The 17,118-nt window shown below is 38.9% G+C and overlaps 2 protein-coding genes across 2 annotated transcripts in view; one reads left to right on the top strand and one right to left on the bottom strand.

Moving 5' to 3' along the window:
* LOC140361946 (probable 2-ketogluconate reductase) overlaps positions 1 to 17,118 on the top strand; it is a 111,935-nt gene that overhangs the window by 63,562 nt on the left and 31,255 nt on the right. The gene's annotated exons all lie outside the window — the stretch shown is intronic.
* LOC140361931 (neurocalcin-delta B) lies at positions 5 to 16,104 on the bottom strand. Its single transcript, XM_072447844.1, has 4 exons — positions 16,035 to 16,104; positions 4,335 to 4,732; positions 3,034 to 3,139; positions 5 to 1,814 (listed from the first exon to the last, which is right to left on the bottom strand). The coding sequence occupies exons 2-4, from the start codon at positions 4,710 to 4,712 to the stop codon at positions 1,720 to 1,722; spliced, it is 579 nt and encodes a 192-aa protein (XP_072303945.1). The 5' UTR covers positions 4,713 to 4,732; positions 16,035 to 16,104; the 3' UTR covers positions 5 to 1,719.

Raw genomic sequence — 17,118 nt, 5'->3', positions numbered from 1 at the left:
AAAACACATTTTTCCATTTTGTCTTTATTTGAACAAAATGGGACTTCCTACATAGAGCACATTATGCGAGTTATACAAAATCTACAAAATGATACATACAGTGACAAAGTTGTTTTGTTCGAAAGGTAGCCTCTGTATGTACAGTATAAACGGGTACAATACTGTCCTTTTTTGTCGTCTACATTTGGCACTTGACCACAGGATGCTAAATAATGAAATGTGGGACTGTTCTGGACTGGTTGGCTACTCAAAATGAGCCCAAAATGACCACTGCTCGAATCAATGTTAGTTAAAAAGAACTTGATGTTGCTTCTTTAAAAACAGCAGGCAGCAGCAGATGGTTACGCAAAGATTGAAGATTTAGCAGATGACTCACTAAATGTGGTGGAAGCTCATGGTTCTGTCATAACATCCAACGATTATGGATTTTAAAATGAGGAAAACATTTAGACATAGATCAACTTATGACAGAAGTTTTCAAACTATGGAAGTGGTATAAGAGGAAGATTATTCTGATTAGTACAGAGGGTTAGTTTCAGACCCGGTCCAGACCCGGTCCAGACCCGGTCCAGACCCGGTCCAGACCATCTTTTCGACGGCCCGAGATGTATATAATAAAAAAAACGTTTGAGAATTAAATGGAAGAGGAACTGTTTAGAGCTGAAATTGAATAACTCCTATTTTTGTTTTATGGGAAATTTAATCTCATGGTAGCAGCTCACGTCAGAGCTGTAAAATTGTGCAGCTATTTTCTTCCTGTCAAAAGTGGGAAAAGAGTATCATCTAAAAGTAGCAGCAGTTATTCGAAACGGATTCATTAGCGATGCATGTGGTCCTCTCCTTTCAACGCCGTCGCTAGCATTAGCACTGTGAATATACTGTACACGTGTTATGTTTGTCAAGTAAAAGAAAATGTTCACATTCAAATAAGTTAAAAGTGAAATGCAGCTGAGCGCCACGTCATCACAACAGTAAAGAATATATAACCTATATTAAGGTTCTAGCTTTTTTTGCATAACGTTTAGTTTTTATAGTAGCTGAACAAACGGAACAGTCTTCAAAGTCATTGTTTCTGCGGTGTGCATGTTCGTAACATCTCGAAACACAAAAATTCATGTGTTACCCAATAAATTTGTTGACAAAAATCCACTTTTCTCATTTAAAATGCTCAGTCATTTTTGGTTTAGCGTAACATTGTCCTCCAAAAGTACACAATGACCTGTCTGTCCCTAAACTAAACAGTTTAAGAACTACATTTCCCAGAATGCCTTTAAACATTTGTCAGTACAGCAATTATAACAACTCCTATCCAGTGTTTCCATAATGGTTTTTGTTGTCAGATGCAAAATACTTCAGTCAGTCAACCCATGTAACACCAGCAGGGTTCAGCTTCAGGAAAATGCCTTGTAAAAGTAAAAACAAAATTCAAACTTTCTTGTTGTGAGGTGACGGTATCTTGAGGATGCGCTGGATTATCCTCCTCGAGCCTTGTACCATTTCAGACCCCTGTCGGAGCAGCCTTAGAGACACATCGGAGACCACAGTTCTATCAACGCTTTGGTTTTACGACTATTTACAGCTGCGTGTTGTGTTTGGATGCACGCAAGTATGGCTTCATGTGCCCCTATAACATCAGCCCATCTCTTCAAACAGTGGAACGGGTCATTGAGGAAGGATTGGTTTCAGTCTAATATTAAAAGTGTTTAAAAGTCCGGGGGTCTACTGTCCCGCGCTGCTCGGGTCACACTGGAGCAGTCGGACGATAGACGGGTCACTCTTGGCGCCTTCAACAAACTCTTCCAGCGACAATTTACCTGGAACACAGACAGACCTGGTCAACACTGGGCAACGTTTACATGGCCAAAACAAATCAGATAACGTGAATAATCAGATGACCCAATAATTACAGTAGATTATTGGTGTGTGTTTGAAGTCACAAGAAAAATCTGAAGCGTAGTTAATTAATAGACGTGTGTACTGACTGGTAGACAAAATACATTGAATTTTAAAGCAACTCCTTCAATCTTGAACATTGTCTCTTTAATTTTTGTTTTAGCCACAATAATTAGCCATTTATTTGCATAATTTTCAATCAGAAATAATACATATTCGTATACTAGTAATGTATATGGCAATGTAAACCGCAAAATCATTGAATTATTTTCTCATTATGATCAGATTACTCGCGGCAGAGTTTGCAGTTTGCATGTCATTTGAATACTCAAATTAGAGAACAGTCAAATTTGTGGTGTGCATGTTTAAGAGCCAACGATGTCAGGTCGTCGTAGTCTGAAACTGTTATCTAGATGTGTATACAGGATCTTACTCATTTCAATTCGATAACGGGACGTAATGTATCTTCACCCAGGAGTAACGCAATGAGTGTAGATTATTCACGCAGTCTCTTCCTGAGGTTTTTTACAAACGTGTATCTCGAGTTATGGATGAGGAAATGTGTTGCCCTCACAAACCAGGAGAAGATGAATGGACATTACTCCTAACATGCCAAAATGAGCTTTAAGATTGATCAATATGACATGTATGTAGTATTGCATATGCCGTGACTTTAGAGGTGGGCAAGATATCGAAATGTAGATAATATCGTGAAGGTTATTTTGAAAATAAGCAAAATTATAAAGAGTATGATGTCAATAGTTTCTACCTTTTTGATTTTGTCTTTCACCCTCTGGGCTTGTTCTGTTTGTTTGTATGTTTGTATTTATTTGGAAAATTTAAAACAAAATGCTATAAAAAATGTAAAATTTTCAAGTCGCACCAGCCAAAAATGCATAATAGAGAAGAAAAGTATGAAAATAGCAAATAATATCACATACAAGTCGTTCCGGAATATAAGTATAAGTATATAAGTATGAATATAAGTATAAGTCACACACCGGCCAAAACTATGAAAAAAGGTACAACTTATAGTCCGGAAAATACGGTATTCATTTTTTTGGTCAATCTCGCCCAGCCCCCTATGTGACCGTCATACGGCTGCATTGTGTCGATGATTTCAGGTAAACCGTGTCGTACCATCTCTATTTGTGTCCATTTGTCTGAAGATCTTGTCTGTGCGCTTCTCCGGTGTGGACTCATCTTCAGGCATTTTCATCACAGAAGACACCATTTTATAGATCGCCTGCAAAGACAAAAAAAGAGAGCAATTATCATCAAGCACTTTCTTGGAAGAAAAACGAAGGAGAAGGAGACTTAAGGGGAGTGCATAGCAGTAAAAGCCTGTTAAGTCAGTTTTAGTCACATCGCAGAACAAACAAAAAAGGTGCTTTAATTTGCATAAAAGATAGAGCACAAAAAATAGTGTACGTGTTTGTGTTTTTAGGATATTGGTGTAGAGACGCAGAACTCCGTAACACAGCTTTACTCGCTATAAATGGCAGCACAAACTGAAAATGGGATTAGCGTTTCTTTTGCCCTGGCTCGGTTTAGCACCTTGATGTGTGATGTAACGACATATGTAAAGGATTTCTGCCCTCTGAGTGAGAGCTGTCGACCAATCAGGCGCGAGAAGGAGGCGGCGGATTCAACTGAAGGCGAGTCGCTGTTTAAAGCTACACTTTGTAAATGTATTATTCTGCCAACGACAAACTAGAGAACAACCAAAAGGTGGACCTGACCAAGACGAACTCAAGGTCTGGAGATACCGTAGACTCACTAGGAATGTATTCGGTTCAACAATAATCATGATTTTTAAGGTGACAATAGAATAGTAAGAACTAAAAACTAATAATCATGTATTTTAAAAGCAAAATCAAGTTATTTCAATTCAATCTTTACTCCATAAGAGTAAACCTAAATGAAAAGTCCTTTTTATGTAGCTCGTTGTATGGCAAAAAGTTTATTATTCTTATTATGGATTTAAATTAAAATATATTTTTTTTCTCATAATAATAATCATAGCATTACGAATAAAGTACAAGTTTGAAGTAATGATTTATCCCAGTTAATTGAATGTTGTTTGAACCTTGTTTAAATATATTATTTTTAATTCAGTAAATAAAATGAGGTCCATGCTTAAAAATACAAAGATGACAAACATAATTGCTTTGCAATATATCAAGTTTGAAAGAAAATTGAAGACATTCCTAATTATCAATGATTTTGAGAGGTCCACAGCTAATCTTGTGTCAGTAAAAGCATGTGGTTTGACCAGTTTAGATTATGGAATAAATATATTGTGTTTGATTGCAATGATAAAATGTATGTATTGTTGATGTTCAGAAAATTAATATTGGCTGAAATTTTCATTTGTTTTTGATGAGACAAATTAAAATAAAAGTAAAAAACATTGAATGATATGAGCAAAACAAACTCACGGATACAATCTCTAGCATCTCCGCCTTGCTAATGTAGCCGTTGCCGTCCAGATCGTACATGCTGAAGGCCCATTTCAGTTTCTGGTCCAGTCTGCCCCGGGACGTGACGCTCAGAGCGATGATGAACTCCCTGAAGTCGATGGTCCCGTCTCCGTTGGCGTCGAAAGTGCGGAAGACGTGCTCGGCAAACTTGGACGCGTCGCCGTAGGGGAAGAAGTTTGCGTAGATCTTCTTGAACTCCTCCAGAGTGAGCGAGCCGCTGGGACAGTCCCGCAGGAAGCCCTTGTACCACTCGGTGATCTCGTGTTCGGTGAAGTCCGTGTTCTCCATCAGGTCCTGCATCACGTCCGGACGCAGTTTGCTGTTCTGTTTGCCCATGGCTGCTGGAGGTCGGTGCGCTTTAGACGGCTGCCAATGAAACAAGAAAAGTCATTATTTACCAAACGGGAGGCAGATACTTGCTAAAAACAACATAACATGATCACGACCGACACTACTCAAACACATTGGTATCATAACTATACACCCTTTTGAACATACAGTAAAAAAACAAAACAAAAGTTCACATAAATAGGACAAAATTAACCTTTGCTGAAATGTTTTATAATAATTCTGAAAAGGAACATGACAAAACACTAGTCTGCATGGCAATATTAAAGAAACAGATAATAAAATGTCTAAAAAGTGTTAAAATAATCACTGTGGTGTCTAAATGTGTATCAAGTATTGTGTTCGAAATGTTAGTATCATGAAAACACAAGCTGGTACACTAGCTGAGGTTTATGTTTATGAAGATTAACATGTGTTTTTCTTTTCTAAATGGGGTGACATCTAGAATATTTTAAAATAACAGCCCCCTGTAGTTTTTAACACTTTTAAAAAACTTTGGAAATAATTGGAGGATTAAAATAAATTCAGTGTTCGTTTTATTGTCTACATCTCCTATAGTCTTGATGCCAATTTCATTTTTAGCAGACAAGTAGTAGTCCTGGTTTAGTATCAGCACATACCTATGCACAACAAAACAAGAACAAACTTAATTCAAAAACATTATGACGTGATTTCAAGTCAAATGCAATCGGACGTCCAAATGTCAGTAGAATGTCAAGTTCAATAATCGCAATGTTGTGCTCATAAGTTCCCGCTTCACGCTGCACTAAAGCACTCCATTTAGACTTTCCATTAGCCTTTACTGACAATTACAAACCCGCAGTGCCATTTGACGCATCTGAATGATTTCCACAGCTCTCTTAGGGGTAATGTATGCAGTTTTGAGCTTTAACGCAAAGCTCTCAACCTGCATTTGTTTATTGCAAGCTAGCTCTTCTTCTTCCTGTGTCAAAACCAGCAGCATGCAAATAAACCCCATCATAAAGTCAGCTGCAGATGGGCTGCGGCGTCAAGGCACGAGCTGACGCGTTTCATTTTCAGGTCGTCACAAGAAACAAAACACTGAAATGCTTATTTAAGTTTTAGAACCCCAAAACACACAAATTCAGAGCTAGTATTGCAGGAGCATCAGTGGTACTAGTCATGGCATTTTCAATAATCACCATACTGTGCTAAAAATATAGTAGTAGTATAAATGCCTAGTAATATTTTTGTATTTTTGCTGCACGGCACAATTCAGCGATTTAACAAGGAACACTGGATAAAGACCGTGCTTGTGCCTTTGATAAAAATCTAAATTGTGACAGGGTGGGCTGTCTCTGAAGCTAATGCACTCAGAACTTCTCCAGCTCCGGTGCTTGCGGCTACAGCTGAGCGCGAGGGGCTTAGCTGCGGATGAAGACGAATCAAATTAGTCCTGACAGGCCACGACGCTCGCACTCCACGGCAGAATTTAGATACATGGGTTTCAGCACGGGCAAAATAACAATAAAAAGAAAACAATGATTAGCGATGTGCTATACAGATGAACGTTTAACAAAATATTCTAACATGTATATATCTAACATGGCAACACGGCACAGGAAGTTAAAAACCAGTCAATAGAGAAGGGTTGTTAAAAAATATAAATAAAAATAGCTAGATACAAATTCATATTAAACTTAGAACTGAAACTGTGACAAAACTTAATTAGGACTGAATTTAATTGTTCCTGAATGGTTGGAGAATGGCTCTATATCAGAACAAATATAAGACTACCAGTATATGGTAATATTAAATGTTATTTTATTGTAAAATATACATTCTATTGCCAAAAAAAAAGGTAACTGGTTTATATAGTGGCATTAAAATGAGCAGTGTCTTTTTCCTTGTATTAAAATAAAGTCTGGAACACATTATGATAAAGGTGGTTTGCACAAAATAAGACTATGTAGGAGGATACTTGAAACAGATCTTTTTGCTTAGTTACTCAAAGCTTATATTCTTTGAGTAACTAATTACCAGTAAGTCTCCGCAGCACATGACATTTTAGCATGGCAACAAATGCCCACATTATGTTGAAAAAATGTCACACCTGGCGTGTATCTTGGTCAGTAAACAGGATTCAGGATGAATGATACAAATGTCTTCCACACTGGGACACTTAAGTAAGAAATATCTTGTGTCAATTATACACAACTTATGGCTCTATGAACACGCATTTACCCATGAAATGGACAAAAAAAACAAAAAAACATTTCAAAGAGATCTCTGAGAAAACTTTTTATCTAGTGTAATTATGCTTCCAGTGCAAGTAATTTAAAACCTCGTCTCAACATACAGTAATGGGTTTGTGGTTGGCTCTTAATGTCTCTTGATGCCTTCTTCCCCAAACGTATTATAAAACAGAAAAATAGTTGCAACAGTACAGTAGGGTTAGAGTCTTATTCTAACTTTCACCATATTTCTTCAATGTTTTCTCTTTTGTATTTAGAGATACACCCAAACGGGGACGCACCACACTTTGAGAAGCTGTGGATTAGTCGTTTAAAACAACATTAATCTTTCACGCGAGTAACTTTGAAAGAGTCGCCATCAAAATAGGACTGCTTGAATATGGCACATAAATCCTAATCACAATCCTTTAGCTCCTATTAAAAGTCACATTTTTTTCAAACAATTTCTTTTCTTTCTCACTGTCAAAATTAACCAACCTGAAGAGAACGTATAGACTTCATATTTTGTGACACTATTGTTTTAAAAGTGGCTTGACAGAAAACACACACCCATCATTCTGAACAGAATTCATTACATTCCTTGATTACAACATTCCTGTAATTGACTGGTTAATCAGGGTTATAAATTAGGTGTGTCCTAGGTTTTTACACGATCACACTCTCATACTCCAGACAAATTAATTATCAGTACTCCAAAGGCAGACTGTAAACTAAATGTAACTGTAAATTGTAAAAGGTAATAGTCTGACCGTTCAAGTCAGATGCGTCAACTCCTCGTATACATTTCTCAAGATATATTCAGTACAGCTGTAAATCCATTATGGTTTTGACACAGGAGAAAATTAGCTGCATCTTTAAAACAAATTACAGTGAACATTACAATCCACCGTTATGCGAGCCTATCCGCTTTAGTTAGCATTAGCAACGTTAGCCACTATTTTGATAAAGCAATTGTTACAGTGACTGATAAATGTTCAGATCTGTTCAGTAAAACAGATAAAAACTAAAGTCTCGCAGCTCGCATCAATGTTAAGCCAATCTGTGTCAGTAACACAACTCGGCTTTGAGTCAATATCAATATCGTCATTCACACAATGTTAATATTGGAATATTTTCATTTAAAACTCATAAGCGTTGACTGTCCATTGGTTGTAGGCTGGGCATTGACCCAAAAAATAATTAAAATACATTTAAAACCAATACAAATGGCTTTAAACGCACATTTCAACATAATCATTGCAGACTTTTAATAATTGCATTTAACCAAATAAATAAACAAATATAGCCAGATTAATTTTGTCAAAGTCTGAACTCTGCTGCTTCAAACCACATGCTTTTACTGTGATTAATCACCCAGACTTGGTTGTGGGCAACATTCAAACATAAGGCAAGCAGGACAATAATATTTCAACATGTCTTTTCTATTTACAACATTCAATTAAGCTAAACAATGAAAATACCAGATCTTGGTCAGGAGTCATGACATACTTTCCCTTCCCTTGTCCTTTCCCAGGGATCGTCAACAATGTGACTGAATGTTTGACATACAAGTGTGAACACCAACGACTATCTTCTGCTAGATTTATGATTCAGTTTTATTCTGCCTAAAACTTAAATGTGCAATTCTTGTATTAGTTCATTTTAGTTCCCTCAAATGCCCCTGAAGTTGTTTGAAAAAAGAATAAACTGAATCAAATCAACCTCTTAATCACAATGCTTGGCAGAACATTTTTATTTTTTTCCATAGATCGTTCAGCTTTAGTTGTTGACATTTCACAAAGCCCTAAAACCAGCTCCAACTAATTGAGGTTTATGGACCTTGAAGGTTTGTGTTCTTGTTGTTGCACCAAAATCACCGACATTTGCAAACTTGTTCAACTCCTTTAGAGTTTATATGCCATGGTAAAAAAAATAAAAAATCTTGGTTTAGTTCCGTTTCCAGTTCAGTCCTATTGTCCTATTGTTTTAGTGCTGCACTTTCCCCAGACCTGGGTCGATCCTGGTTGTCCTCATAGTTAGTCATAATTAAGTCATAATTTCTTTATTATTCTACTTTAACCATTTTTGTCCTTTGTGTTACACATTTTCTTTGCCGTGCTTTCTGTGAAAGGATGAGAATACACAAGACGTGCCAATTTCATCAATTATATCATCCAAACAGAACATAGACGACAAATGCATTTGGTGTTTTTAATTAAGCTAAAACTACAACAGGTCATGACGAGAGAGACAAGGACAAAAACATATTTAGAAGCCTTAAGTCTCTCTAATTATTATGCTAAACAAGCACAAAGCGTGACTGGCTTAATTTATTCAATGAAAACAATTATAATTAAGGACTCCTCTACTAAGATCCACTTAAGCTCAGTTTTGTATGCATGAGGTACACCAGCGGTCACTTATGGGATAATTAATAATCTTGTTTAGAGCTCAAAGGTTTCTGTTATAGGCAAACATAGTCCTTTTATATTCAATTATTCTGGATTATTTATAGTATGCATCAGTGGTTTACAACTTTTCAAACACCACCTAAGAAAATATTTTGCCTTCAGAGTATCACGATATCTAAACCAGGTCTATAAAGGGTCTAAAACATGACCGCACGGTTCTAAACAAGCACCAACCCAAAAGGAGGAGAAAAATGAGGACTCAATTGACTCTAAATGAAGTTACACAAAAACTGAAGAGTCGTCAAGCTCACATTTTGACAAAAACTGGTGTTGGTTGAACAGTCTGCACACAAAGGCCATGTCACTCAAGGTTAAAGATTTACAATAAAACAACTACATGGAAATATATTTGTTTACGGCATGATTGATGTAACAAGGAAGCAAGTCTGCGTCCACAATCCCAGGCATAACCTTAAAAGCTTCAGCTCCATTTGTAGACATCGCCGACTACAATTAACTGCTAAGGCTCTTACCTGATGCTGCTGCAGGCCATTGTTACGTAACAATCCAGAGCAAAAGCCACAAGGTCCAGTCCTGCTTCAAGACAAAGGACTGAAGATGAGCCTTTAGTTCAACGTGAGGACAAAGTGGAGTCTAGAAGAGATCTTTTGAGGGGCCAAAGGGCATGAGAGAAAACACTGACCTGTGCATGGCTGAGTTTGGAGCAGTAAGCACTCTCCTTGTTTTCTTTAAATAAGAATTTGCAGCAAACAATTGTGATATTTGTGTGTTCTCTATCATTTTCACCATGACAGTTGGCACATATATTCTGTAGGGCATCTTGATCATTGTTAAGTCGTTATCTGGACTATACTAACTGTAAAACATGTGCCAAAAGATGTTATATAACATAAATAATGAAATCAAAATGTCAAAAAGAGAATTCAAAACTTTACAGCTAGCATATTTTTCAACCTTTATCTGATCAATATATATGTTTAAATTATTTTTTTAAATTATCAGTATATGCAATAGAAATAATCGTTGAAAACATCTAAACTGTGGACTTCGAGATAAAATAAAAGGGCCTCCATATTTTATCCATTTCATTTAGGGTACTGGTTTAGTGTAAACTTTTGTATGACTTTTAGGTTGCACACAAATTAACACATTATAATTACATTAGATGGATAGAACAAATGGAAGGAGGCCTATCAGGCCTCTTTGGCTCATAGGACTTAGGAGGCCGTTGACAGGAAACAGCGGGCCAGGCGTACCGCGGCTTATGCTGTCGCAGCGGTAAAAAACAGAGGTTGGGAGGAGTTTGGGGAGGCCAGGGAGGAGGACTATCGGTCGGCCCCAAAGAGATTCTAGCAAACTACACAAAGAGCTCGCTCGGAGTGGAGCCGCTGCTCCTCCACGTCGAGAAGAGCCGGCTGAGGTGGGCATCTGTTCCAAATGCCTTCTGGGCGCCTCCCTGAGGAGGTGTTTCGGGCATGTCCCACCGGTAAGAGGCACTGGGGAAGTCTCAGGACACGCAGGAGGGACTATGTCTCTCGGCTGGCCTGGGAACGCCTCGGGATCCCCCCGGAGGAGTTGGAGGAAGTGTCTGGGGAGGGGAAGTCTGGGGGTCACTGTTTAGACTGCTGCCCTTACGACCCGGTCCCGGATAAGCGGAAGAAAATGAATGGATGGAGATTGGACAGATATCTCAAACTGAAAACATTAGAATTACTTTAGATAAGATTTTTTTTAAAAATTGAAAAGCTGAAAGCGCCCTGTCTTTTTATTCAAACTTGGATCATTTCTGTCATTTTCTACATTTTCTCCTCTACACCAATTTGGTTCTTCCGAGTTTCTCGTGTTGCCATTGCTTGACGCTTAAAACGTGATTCCCTCTTTGCTCCCTGATCTGAAGGCAGAGCATTCATCCCAGAACATCTTGTTGCGGCCCTTTACGTAACACGCAGAAGTGTCCATTTATAACCCCAGGTAAATCTCACACAGATAATCCAAGACCAACGCAGAGCTGGAGGAGGCTGAGGGGGGAGTCCAGCCAAAGAAACTGACCTGGTCACCTCTGAGACTGTGAATAAAACAACAACAGACTATTGGACCAGTCTAGACAACAAAAACAATTATATACAGTTTATTAAGCCCATCACAAGTCAAAATCAAACAATGCTTTAATCACACACAAATTACATACTTTATTTTGTCATTTCCCACCCCATAAAATTCTATAATGTTGTTAGTTAAAAGGGAATTTGATGTGGAATCAAATCACCTTGTTACAGTGTTACGTCATCATTATTTTACTCAAAGTTTTATTTAGCTTGATTCAAGCTTTTTGGAGTGATTTTGTATTGTCGTTCAATCAAGGCTCGAGTGCCGTTTGTGTTTTCGCCTACACCCTACACCCTATCCCCACCCACATCCCTCATTTACTCAGGGGTCCTGCAAGTGAGGTTAAAAAATGTTGCTGCTTGTTACAGTCAAATCACTCCTGTTAAGGTTAATGTATATTATATATTGTGCACTGTCCCTGCCTCAATAAATTAACTAAATTTCAGTTTGAATAAGTGGCGTATGCATGTTATAGTTAAACACTAAATACAAAAAAAAAAACATAATCTTCTTTAAAGTCTAAAACGACTAAAAAGATGGCACACATTTACTTTAAGTTGATATTTTAGAACAGATTTTAGCTACATTGAAACAATATGATAATACATAATGCATCACAAAAGGGTCACAATAAAAGCACTTCATAATATGTATAATGATATTCAGAATACGACTTCTGTAAATCTATACTTCAACACCACATTAAATTAAACATTAGATGGTCAGGTTTCTTAAATGTTAGGACAATACGACTGTAAAATAATCCCATTACAAAAGGGTCAAAAGCACATCCCAAGAGAAGAGGAATATACAACATGATATACAAAATACATGTTCATTTGGTTTGGTAACGAAACCAGACGAAGAGAGCGTAACCAAAATTAGAACATCAAAATATCAAAGTGCACTAAACCTGAGCCGAGATGCAAGTCATCATATCTATAAAGCCACAAGTAATCCAGTACCGGTAAATAAACCTTCAATTCGTCAAAATAAATGATCAAACTCAACATCCTAACTCGACATATAGGATTACTCATATGATGCAACATGGTGAAACACATCAACTGACCATACTGTGTTTCAATGGACTTCGGATCAAATCTTCAGGGTTCAGTCTGTATGCTTTGGTCTTGTCCGCCGCATCAAATTGCTTGCTGTAAAGAACAAGGCTTCGAATTGAATCCTTAAACCAAACAACACCTCTGCCTTAACCAAACAATCACACATCGATGTCACGTCAAGGCTCAGCCCGCGGTTCAACTCCGGTGTAACATGCCATTGTCAACTTTATTTTGAGCCTAAATCGAACACATGGGGCGACCACCGGCTTTGTCAGCATCTTAACACGTACGTTTGATACCAACTAAAATTACCCTTACCCTCTCTCACGGCTACACCACCGTCACATGCCCGGTCACCTGGTCATGGCGGAGAGGGCCCGCGCTGGCATGGCATAGCAGTGCGGTGCGGACGTGCTCATGTTACAGGCGTGGAGGGGAAACGGCGCTCGGAGTAGCGTGCTTCGCTGGCTCCGCGAATATCTGACTGCAACCCAATCTGCGGCCGTGCTATTGGGTGTAAGGTCAGGGCTGCTTTTCACGGGAGCCACGTTTTGTACGGACTAAAAATTCAAAAAGGAATCACAAGATGCTTCAGCAATTAACGAGCAAAAATTGTCCCGCTAATCGCTGTCATGCGTCGAGTGATATTTGTGGAGCTGCAGAAATTGGTTAAAAATGGAAAGAGTTGAGATTCTTGTGACCGAAAGTTTATAATTGACCCACAGGGAGAGTATCTGATGATTTAAGGGCATCAGATCTAAAAACAGGCTCAAATTCCCTTAGCGTAACAGAATTTTATCGCATACACAGGGGTGGTGAAGCAAAAGTGACACTTTTCTTCCTGTTTTTCACATCTTTCCTTACTTGGTTGCAGTATTATCACTTGCTTTGGCAACAGAACAAGCCGATTTACGTTTTTGTCACTTGCCTTTGTTACTCCTTGATAGTTCATATCGGCTTTGGATTGACATATATACCACTACAGTGGGAAAAAACACATTTATCTACACAAGAAGTTTCACATATTACCCTGAAAACAAACTTCATTTACTCAGACCTGGGATAGCAACAAATACGGAAATCGTTTGGGAAGATCTCAGACTGCTATTTTCAATAAAAAGCTGAACTATATTCCCAGAATCCTGCAGAAAAAATAAGCGCCGTTCCCTGCTGGACTTAGTTTGACCAAGTTTTCCTTCCCTTCAAAACACTGGCCCCTCCAAGCCTACCCATCCTCCCATTGCGCGAGGGAGAGAAAACTGCCGGGACTTCATCATAATGCAGTACACATGAGCCTGTGTTGTCAGTCTGAGGGCTTTGTGCGTCAGGGCTCTGCAGAAAAACCACAATCATGACAGAGAAGCCATTATGAGGCAACGGGCCACAACCAACAAGATAAAAAAAAAGTGCTCGTAACATCAGACTCCAGCGCTAGACAAACACTCGCACCAAATTGTCAGTGATTATGTGGAGGAAAGGGCTGTGTGCTCATTGTGTGCTGAATTTCTAGCTTTGTCGTCAACTCGGCCCCGGTCAAAAGTTGTAGCCTTGGTGATAAGTCTCAAACCAGGGATCAATGGAGATGGTAAATCTGATGGCATTTGATGTAAAAAAAAACAATGACTGAACAGGCAAATTGTCACAACTCCAGAAGTTAAAAGAAACAAATCTAGTGTGACAAAATAATGCATATATTTTGAGTCAGAGGTCCTTCAAACACATATCACAAGCAGTCAAATATTGCCATTTTCACCCCTCCTGTTGAAGTTCCCATCCTCTTTCTCCAAAAGCTAGAATTCAATTCAAAGTCCTGCTGCCAGGGCGGTCAGACTTGCCCCAAAACAAACCGCCAAGACACCCACGCCGACGAAAATAGAGCATCTTTTTCAAATATAGCGCACATTTGTAAGAGCTTAGCATCTTGAAATGTTTGGACTGCCGCCTTTGATGGCTAAGGGCTTATTACGCCCGCTCCACCCAAAAACAAAAGCATGTGTACATTTAAACGACCTCGCTCGCAGGTATGAATCAGTCAGACGACAAAAGGAAACCGAAGCGTGCAGTTTCCGGTTTACATCCCACATAAAATCAAATCAAGCAAACAGGTCTGTGTTTGCCTGGGACACCAGCCAAAAGTATACATAATTTACTCTGGTCCCAAGAAGGATCGTCTAATACTCAACGCTTGTGTCCAGTAAATCCTCCTGACGTTTGTTGTTTACCTTTTCTTAAGAGGAAGCAGAAACAACAACTGCTGCTACATTTTTAAAGTACTCAATCTCACAGTAGGGCTAAAATATTAATAGCTATAAAAATGTGAATGAAAAAGAAAACAATTTCCACAGCAAACTTTTTTTTTAATTATTATTCTGCATAAAACAGCAAACCCTGAACAAACTTTCTTATATTACCGGTAGTTTTTCAGTTCATTTCAGTCTTTTTGTCAATTCTCCAGACTCCAGACTAAATTTAAACTTTGAACAGAATCCTATTATTAAACCATGAATCACAAATCTAATCACCTTTCTCTCACATTTAAATGTTTTTCCAAAATTGCGCAGCCCCTACATCAGTTTATAAAAATGAATATAGGACACAGTGTTTCCCATAGATTATGTCTCATGCATTTTGTGGAGTATAAATGCCAATTACATCCTAGGTTTCATCTTTAATGGGTCATTTTTTGTTATGCCAATGATAGGATGAGCAACAAAGGGTCATTTTGTAACAACAACAACGTATGGTCCGTTATTTTTAGACTATGGAGGAGAATTTTACACTATTGGGGCCACCAGTCTCCTGTATTATGGGGAAACACTGGGTAAGTAAGTTAACATGTTAAAAAAAACACTACTCAAACAGGACCTACACAATGCTTCTTAGTTGAAAACCTTTTGCAACGCATAATATCAAATGACTGGCTGAATGGACAGTGCCATGCAACGCAACAATGCTCGTACCCATTAGCTGTGAATTATTCATTTCATGAGTCACTATCCAAAAAGCAACCGAGTCACTGACCGAATTCTCAAACATTCGACCAGAGGCTTTGAATGCAGCAATGATGGACAGATCAAAGTGAGTGTTAAAGAGATGAACCCACGTTGACTCACGCCACGGGCCCCAAAGCAGCTGCCTCCATCGACGGGACTGGTGTCTGAAACGAGACACTGCCTTCTCCAAACGTGCTATGGCAGATTGCACTTTTGTTAAAATGCACTTTCCCGGTTAGGACAAGACGAGCAGCCTCATCCGATTAGACGTGAGCTTTATCCGCCGCTAGCATCTTGTCGCGCGCGGCTGCACTGCAAAGTTCATAACGAAGTCCAAACACGGATATGTATGGAATATCCTCACGACTGCAGACGTGAAAGTAAACGCCAAAAATGTGACAATAATGTGCCAACTTTGCAAACTCGACTCACCTGAGCAGCGACAGGAAATGGTTAAAAAAAAACAAGAAAAAAGAAAAGAAAAAATACGATACCGGGACTGGTCTGGTTTGGCGACAACTTACCTCGCTTTGAAATACAAGTGGATGATGGCTTCGGGTTGCGTTAATAGTCCATTCCTTCGGGGTTTGGCGGGTGGAAGTGAAAACGTGCGGCCGTGGACGGTGTGGACGCCAACAGGTTGTCTCTGTCCCGGGGTTGCTCGCGGTCCAAACTCCGGCAGGTTTAACCGTGATCAGCGGCGGCACAAACCTCACAGCCCCGCAGGCAGCCCCTGCGCGGTGACGCACTGACACTGGCGCCCGACCTACGTCACATGGTACAGTCGCGGCCAATCGCAGCGCGCCCCTTGTTGTCCTGGTAACAGCAGCCGCAGCCGCAGCAGCAGCAATGGCTAGTAGTAGCAGCTGCCGACGTGATTAGCTTGCAAAGTATATGTGAAAGTTTAATAGTTTTATGGGTTATTACGTTGTGGTAATGATCCGAGAAAATGATGCAAGGTTGTTTATTTTATCTGTCAACTGTTGGTAAGGGCTGGAGCATAGCAACAAGAGAAGCCAATATGATTTGCTCTGTAAAACATTACCGGTGTGAGGTGCTAATTGCAGGGTAAAATGATTAGGCAAACAACGTGCATGCAAAAAGCAATGAAGGGAAATAAAAAAATAGAAATAAATTAATATGAAAATGGTAAAGTGGCACAAGAATAGTAAATACTACAGACGCAAATAATATGAAAGGGGTGGGAATAATGTGTGCAAATGTGCAAATCTTAAACTTGCGTAAAATGTTAGTTCCTATGAAAGGGGTGGAAATAAAGTGTGCAAATGTGCAAATCTTAAACTTGCGTCAAATTTGTTTCCTGCTACAGTTGAAGAACACAATTCCTCGAACAGAGTTTAGTGCAAAATGCGTTTCATGAGAAAGGCTTTTACATTTCACATGAATCAAGTCTAAATGGTTTATTCTGCATTTTGTGTTTGTTGTGCATTTGCAAATCCTCTGCTCAACAAAACAAAAATGTGGTGGAAAGGAAATCAGATGGTTTCCTGTGGTTTATTCTCATTTGAATAATTCTCATATTTCTCCTATGAGTGCTAATGTAAAGGCTTTCTAGTTTGTACCTTGTGCTGAGAAAAAGGACA

The sequence above is a fragment of the Eucyclogobius newberryi genome, unplaced genomic scaffold (assembly GCF_026437365.1).
Source record: "Eucyclogobius newberryi isolate DKJ021-1_F unplaced genomic scaffold, fEucNew1.0.hap1 SCAF_16, whole genome shotgun sequence".
Classification (NCBI taxonomy): domain Eukaryota; kingdom Metazoa; phylum Chordata; class Actinopteri; order Gobiiformes; family Gobiidae; genus Eucyclogobius; species Eucyclogobius newberryi.
Note: the sequence above shows the minus strand (reverse complement) of the source record. Positions and strands in the feature narration are given on the sequence as shown.

Coding starts and splice junctions, on each gene's coding strand:
- LOC140361931 (XM_072447844.1), bottom strand. CDS start 4,712: ATGGGCAAACAGAACAGCAAACTGCGTCCGGACGTGATGCAGGACCTG. Junction 3,140..4,334: donor AGATGCTAGAGATTGTATCC/GTGAGTTTGTTT, acceptor TTGTCTTTGCAG/GCGATCTATAAAATGGTGTC. Junction 1,815..3,033: donor AATGGACACAAATAGAGATG/GTACGACACGGT, acceptor TCTGTGTTCCAG/GTAAATTGTCGCTGGAAGAG.